The sequence below is a fragment of the Mirounga leonina genome, unplaced genomic scaffold (genome assembly GCF_011800145.1).
Source record: "Mirounga leonina isolate KUSES-001 unplaced genomic scaffold, KU_Mleo_1.0 Mir_239, whole genome shotgun sequence".
Classification (NCBI taxonomy): Eukaryota; Metazoa; Chordata; class Mammalia; order Carnivora; family Phocidae; genus Mirounga; species Mirounga leonina.
Genome location: NW_023270624.1, coordinates 1,643,595 through 1,651,028, shown reverse-complemented (window position 1 = coordinate 1,651,028; position 7,434 = coordinate 1,643,595). Strand labels below are relative to the sequence as shown.

General features: G+C 35.2%; 1 protein-coding gene across 1 annotated transcript in view; it reads left to right on the top strand.

The window, feature by feature from the left end:
- The window catches only part of ZNF354B (zinc finger protein 354B), an 18,295-nt gene extending 11,579 nt beyond the window's left edge, over positions 1-6,716 (top strand). Inside the window, exon 5 of the mRNA XM_035029419.1 lies at positions 4,622-6,716. Coding sequence (XP_034885310.1) covers positions 4,622-6,201 — 1,580 coding nt within the window. The 3' untranslated portion in view covers positions 6,202-6,716. The remainder of the gene's footprint in view (positions 1-4,621) is intronic.
- The last annotated feature ends 718 nt before the right edge of the window (positions 6,717-7,434 follow it).

Sequence of the window (7,434 nt, the reverse complement as noted above, 5' to 3'; positions counted from 1 at the left end):
ATATATATATATATATATATATATATATAAAACAAGTATTATCTTTTTGGTGACCATTGGGATTATGTTTAACATCCTAAACTAATAACACTGATTTGAATTTATACTACCTTAAGTACAATAATGTACAAAATCTCTGCTTCTGTATACCTCCATCCTCACCCCCTTTCAGTTACTGTCACAAATTGCATCATTATACATTGTGTGCCTAATTTGCATTTGTCTTTTAAATCATCTGGAAAATATAAAGTGGCATTAAAAGCCAAATTTACACTAATACTGGTTTTTATATTGACCATGCATTTACTCTTACCAGAGATCTTTATTTTGTATCACTTTGCCTTGCATCCTTTCATTTCGACTTGAAGGACTCTCTTTAGTATTCTTGCAAGGCAGGTCTAGTAGTAATAAACCCCCTCAGCATGGGAATGTCTTAATGTCTTAATTTCTTTATCATTTTTGAGGGATGGTTTACCAGATAGAGAATTCTCTTTTTAGAGTTTTGTTTTTTTTTTCTTTTAGGACTTTGACTATATCAGTCAGAACTTTGGCCTCCAAAGTTCCTGATGAGAAATCTGATAATCTTATTGAAGATCCCTTATATGTTATGAGTCTTGTTTCTCTCTTGCTGCTTTCAATATTCTCTTTTTGGCTTTGGGTTTTGACAGTTTGGTGATAATGTGTCTCAGTCTTGGTCTCTTTGACTTTATCCTTTTTGGAGTTCATTACACTTCATAAATTTGTAGATTCATATCTCACATCAAATTTGGGAAGTTTTCAGCCATTGTCTTCAAATGGTCTCTGCCCCTTTTCCTTTTCCCTTTCAGGATTTCCACAATGCTATTTTGGTTCACTTGATGGTGTCCCACAGGTCTCTTAGGCTCTGTTCACTTTCTTCAGTATTTTTTGTTGTTGTTCTTCCTCAGACTCAGAATTTTAATGGCCTGTCTTCAAGTACACTGATTCTTCTGCTTGCTGAAATCTGATTTTTTAATCTCTCTAGTGAAATTTTCAGTTATTGCAGTTTTCAACTCCAGAATTTCATTTTGGTTTCTTTCTGTACTCTCTATCTCCTATTGATATTTTCATTTTTAAAATCATTTTCATGACCTTTACCCGTATCTTTCTTTAGCTCTCCTGAACATCTTGAAAAGTGCTGTTTAAATGTTTTTGTGTAGTATGCCCACCATCTTCTCTTCCTCATAGATGTTTCTATTTATTTTGTTGCTTTGAATGAGTCAAATCTTTTTTTTTTAAGTGCCTTGTGATTTTTTTGTTGCAAACTAGACATTTGAATTTTATAATGTCATAAGTCTGGGAATTAGAACCTCCCCCTTCCCCAGAGTGATTTCCTTCTCATACATTTCCTTTTCACAAGGAGAAGGCTAGCTTAATTGTTTGATAAAGCCTCTTCCAGGCCTGAATCTCCTGACTATGACTTATGGTAGTGTCTGAACATTTTCATGTCATGGCAGCCAGGAGCATTAGAGAACAGCCTCGATTTTTAGCTGATAGAGAATCAGTTGAAATATTTATCAAATTTTAGTTTTAGGAAAAATTGGTTTGATTTCCAGCTTTATTACTATTAGGTATTTCAGTTTGGGTAAATCGCTTAATCTTTGAGTCTAGTTTTCTCATGAAATGAAAATATTATGCTAAGCAATTCCCAGGTTTCCAGCTAGTCCTAGAGTTCTGTATTTCTACATAATTGAATTATTTCATCATGCTGTTGATGGGGAGTATGACTAATACTATTGAAGCTACTAATTTTATGTTGAGTTTTAAAGTCCATAATTGTTACCTTTGGAAAATATTATTTGACCTACAGTATGTCCAAATCAATTCAGTAAAATCTCTTTATAACAGGGAAAAATGGTAGTTGTATATATGAATACATATATTTTTATATAGAACTGATTTTTTTTATTGTTGTCAGGTGTCTTTGTGCCATGGACCAGCCTGAGATATAAACTAAAGGTTTTCTCATGTCTTTTCCAAGCCTTTATCTTTCCCTTGGCATGTATGGTGACTTTCTAAATTTCCCATGTATGTGGTTACTTTTGAATGTCCTTTCCCACAATGTGTGGGAAAAAGGTAAAATGTGAGTGTGAGAGGATAGAGGGAAGTCCGGCCCTGTCCCTTAAATCCCCCGGCAGCTGCTTCAGCCAGTGGGGCAACAAGGGCAGGTTGCTTTTGTATCTGCACCTCCATGCCCCCAAGAATACTCCTCCGTCAGAGCCCAGATCTACAATTGAACAGCAAGGCTCTTGTCACCTGCACCTGTGAGCTACCTAAGGACTGTCGGTACAGCTGCCTGCCCTGGGGCTGGGGGCGGGGGGCTGGGGGCTGGGGCACGGTGGCTGCCAGTAACTGAAATTACCTGTAATTTATCAACCAGGCTTTCCCCTAGAAGCCACCAGCCTTCAGGTAGATTCTACAGTTTCAGAATTATCGGAGCAGCCAGATTCTGCCAGTTCAATTGTTGTCTAGGTGGGGAAACAGAATCCTGGAGCTTCCTACTCTGCTATCTTCCTTCATACCTACTTCTTCCTCTCTTAACTCACATTTATTTTACAAGTTTTGGCATTTTCCTTCTTCTTTCTCAAGTAATGTTGAAGATGAAGATTTGGATAGAAGTCTCACAGTTAGCTGGGTGGGGGATGGTCTAAGTGGGTGATGGGTGGGCACTGGGTGTTATATGTAAGTGAAGAATCACGAAATTCTACTCCTGAAACCAATATCACACTCTATGTTAACTGCCTAGAATTTAAATAAAAATTTCAATAAACAAACAAGCAAAAAAAGTCTCACAGTTATGAAGTTATTTCTTATCATTTGGGGAAGTAATTTAGATAGTTTGCTTACTATCCACCTAACATTGTCTTTAGTTACCCAGAAGGCTATGGTATTTACTATTTAAACGTAAGTTTTATCATTCTGTAAGTATTCTTATTTTCTACTTAGAAAGTATTTTTTTAAGTGAAAGTAGTTTTTAAAGATCTTTTCCTTTGTAATATTGATATGTTTAAATTCATGTGCAGAAACCTTTTAAAATTGCAAGTTTCTTATTAGATATGATCTTTAAGAGGAAAAAGATTAACCTACTCAATCTTATTGCAAGGACTGACAGAAAATGGAAGACTTAATTTTTAGTTTTATTATGAAAACTTTAAGCATATATATATGTATATATATATGATGTGCATATTTGAAACATTTTGGGTTGTCACAGCTTGAGGAAGGGTGCGAGTGGTGGAAAGGGTAGATGGTAATACACAGGGCAGCCATACAGCAAAGAATTGTCTGTCCTCAAATGTAAGCTGAGGTTGAAAAATCCTGACCTCTATACAGGACTTAAAATATCTTTACATATTTTCTTTAAAGTATCTTTATATTTTTATAACATTGAGTTGTTCTATCCAAGAATAGGAGATGCTGTTCCATTGTTCAGGTGTACTTTAATGTCATTCAAGTCTGTTTTAAATTTTTCCTCAAGTTTTTTTATGTTTCTTGTAAATTCATTCCTCCAATTCTTTGCTAGTGTCAATGAAGGTTATTGACTTTAGCATGTTAATTTCATATCCTGCTACATCACTGATCAAGTTTTATCATTGATTTTCTGGAGTTATGTAGACAGGGTATTATAACACCAGCAAATAGAGGTAGTTTTATTTCCTCATTTCCTCTTTACTCATCCTTGTGCATCTAAATGGTTTTTCTTATGTAACTGAATTGATTAAGACATCTAGTAGAATGTTGAATAGAAGTGAAAATAATGGGCATCCTTGTCTTGTTCTTTTTTTTTTTAAGATTTTATTTTTAAGTAATCTCAACATGGTGCTCAAACTCAAAAACCCAAGATCAAGAGTCACGCTCTACCTACTGAGCCAGCCAGGCACCCCTTGTTCTTGATCATAGTCGAAATGCCTCTAGTCTTTCTTCATTAAATAGGATACTGGTTTTAGGACTAAACTTTATGTATTTTAGCATATTGAGCAAGTATCCCTCAATTCCTATTTTCTTGAATGTTTTTACTATCAGTGGTGCTGAATTTTTTTGAAGGTTTTCTCATTGTCTCTAAATATACTCATAATTTTCCCCCTTAGGTACGTACATTATAATATACCTTAGTAAGTGGTATAATAAGGGGAATGGATTGTTGGAGCTGGATTCACGAAAGGGTACACAGAGCAATTAACACTGGAACTGAGTCTGAAGGCTACAGAGAAGTTTGGTGTGTAGAAAAAGGAGGAATGATATTCAACATTAGAAATAATTACATAAATGAGAAGAATGTCATATAAATAATGTGTAAGTCTGTCATAGGCTTTGGATACCAGACTGCACTTAATTCATACCCTCCCAATCCTGTCTCCCCGTTCATTCTCCTGGTCACTCATACACTTTCGCCTTCCTTAAATTAGCTTCCTTTATTCTTTTAGTCACGCTGTCCTTCTGCCCTCTTCCATTTATTGTTTTCTTTGTGTTACTTTCCTATTTATTCCTCTTGCTAGTATCTATTAGAAAGTAAGCCCTTATTTAAATATCATTAATATTTATTCTTTCTACACATTAAGTCTCAGCCAATCATGTGAATCATTAGTGATTTTTTGTTTTCCAGGATGTAAGAGCAGTCCTAAAACTACAAAGTCAACTCAAACCCAAGATTCATCATTTCAGGGGCTAAGAAGGAAAAGACTCAAAAGGGATGAACCCTGGAATTTCATATCAGAAAAACCCTGCATATATGAAGACAGATTAAAGAAACAAAAGAACAAAAAAGAAAGTTTACAAATAATTTCAATCACCCATACAAAAATCCTCACTGTAGAAAGAAACCATAAAAATATTGACTTTGGCCAAAATTTCAGCCTGAAATCAGTCTTTGTTAAGCAACAGAGGGTTGCTAGAGAAAAAACACCCTCAAAATATGAAATACAAAGAAATAGTTTCAAGCAGAATTCAAACTTACTTAACCAACCAAAAATCAAAACAGCAGAGAAGCGGTATAAATGTAGCATATGTGAAAAAGCTTTCATTCACAATTCTTCCCTTCATAAACATCAGAAAAACCACACCGGAGAGAAATTATTTAAATGTAGAGAATGTTTAAAAGCTTTCAGCCAAAGTTCAGCTCTCATTCAGCATCAAAGAACTCATACTGGAGAGAAACCCTACATCTGTAAAGAATGTGGAAAAGCTTTCAGTCATAGTGCATCCCTTTGTAAACACCTAAGAACCCACACTGTGGAGAAATCCTATAGATGTAAAGAATGTGGTAAATCCTTCAGCAGAAGGTCTGGCCTTTTTATACATCAAAAAATCCACGCTGGAGAAAATCCCCATAGATACAATCCAGGTAGGAAGGCATCCAGCACATCCCTTCCCGGATGTCAGAGAATTCATCTCAGAAAGAAGTCCTATTTATGTAATGAATGTGGCAACACCTTTAAGTCTAGCTCATCCCTTCGTTATCATCAGAGGATTCACACGGGAGAGAAACCTTTCAAGTGCAGTGAATGTGGGAGAGCCTTCAGTCAGAGTGCATCTCTTATCCAGCATGAAAGAATTCACACTGGAGAAAAGCCCTATCGATGTAACGAATGTGGAAAAGGTTTCACTTCTATTTCACGACTTAATAGACACCGGATAATTCATACTGGTGAGAAACTGTATAATTGTAATGAATGTGGCAAAGCCTTAAGTTCTCACTCGACGCTTATCATTCATGAAAGAATTCACACTGGGGAGAAACCGTGTAAATGTAAAGTGTGTGGGAAAGCCTTCCGACAGAGTTCAGCTCTCATTCAACATCAGAGGATGCATACCGGGGAAAGACCCTATAAATGCAACGAGTGCGGGAAAACATTCAGGTGTAACTCATCCCTTAGTAATCATCAGAGAATTCACACAGGAGAGAAACCCTATCGATGTCTGGAATGTGGGATATCTTTTGGCCAAAGTGCAGCTCTTATTCAGCATCAAAGGATTCATACAGGAGAAAAACCCTTTGAATGTAACACATGTGGGAAAACTTTTAGACAGAGCTCATCACTTATTGCCCATCAGAGAATTCATACTGGAGAGAAACCGTATGAATGTAATGCATGTGGGAAACTATTCAGCCAGAGGTCATCCCTTACTAATCATTATAAAATCCACACTGAAGAGGATTCCTTGAAAGCAGATTTGCATGTGTGAAAGCCTTAAACCAAAGCTCAGCAGAGTATACATACTTGAGATTGATTTAATAAATGTCATGACATGAGAAAACTTTTCAATTTTAATTTTGTTTCATCAGATATTAAATTCTAAGGAAAAAAAGCTCTGACTATATGATAAATATGTGGAAAACTTTCATACCTGTCAGTCACTTTTTAAAATATCCTAAGACAAGGAAATCACAATTATAATTTGATTGCAAAACCACAATTCTGACCATTTGTAAGATAAAAGGTGGGGTTTTTCTATCTCTTTATACAGCATTATACACTATATGTGATATGTAAACATGAGAAAAATCTGGGTGTAGGAGTGCTGGATTTCTCATTAGAAAGACACCAACTATATAAGCCAGCAGCATATTTATTAGAACTAACATTTTAATAGCAAACAGAACTGATCTTAAAATATATGCATATGTAGACCAAATAATAGATTAAAAAAAAAAAAACCTGCAAACTACCTCAGTCTCTGGAATTTGCCTTTTCCTATATTGTTGTCAAACTTTGTGCATGGTTTTCATTAAAAAAGAGAAAGAAAAAAATGTGTTCTCTTACTCCTTTATTTCCAAACTACATCTAACAGTCTCCCAAAATTTTTTTGCACAATTTCTAATTTTGTTCTCAAAATTACTTTTCTTTGTTGCCTTCAAGTTATTTATTATTGAGCTGTACTTGCTGTGTTCTGAACAGCATGTTAATTTAAGTAGAAAAAATACAGTCTTTTGGCAGTCACTTCAAGGTTAAAGCTATTAATTTTTTTTTTAGTTGGCTGCAAAAGAAATCCTAAGAAATAATTTAAAGAACATGTCACTGTGGCAAAGTCTTGAAAAGAAATCCATTTCATGAAATAAAAGCATGTTTTCCCTACTTGAGGTTTTCAATTTTTTTTAAAAAAAATTCAGACTGCAAAAGCAAATAAAGGAAATAATTCTAAACCTTAGAAATTATTTACTCAGTAAATGTTTGCTTAATCCTAGGGTTGAGCCAGGTACTATCCCGGACACTGGAAATTGTACAGAAGAAACAGGTCCTAATCTTCAAGAAGTCAGGAATTGAGAGGATGGGGTTGAAGGGAATAGAGAGTAATTAAGCAAATTATCCTAATGTGTTGAAGTTTTCACAGAGAAAGAGATGTTACAATGATACTGTGTTACAAAACATCTTGTAGAGATTTGCACAGGATTCAGAAAGAAGGGAATGGAGCCTAACC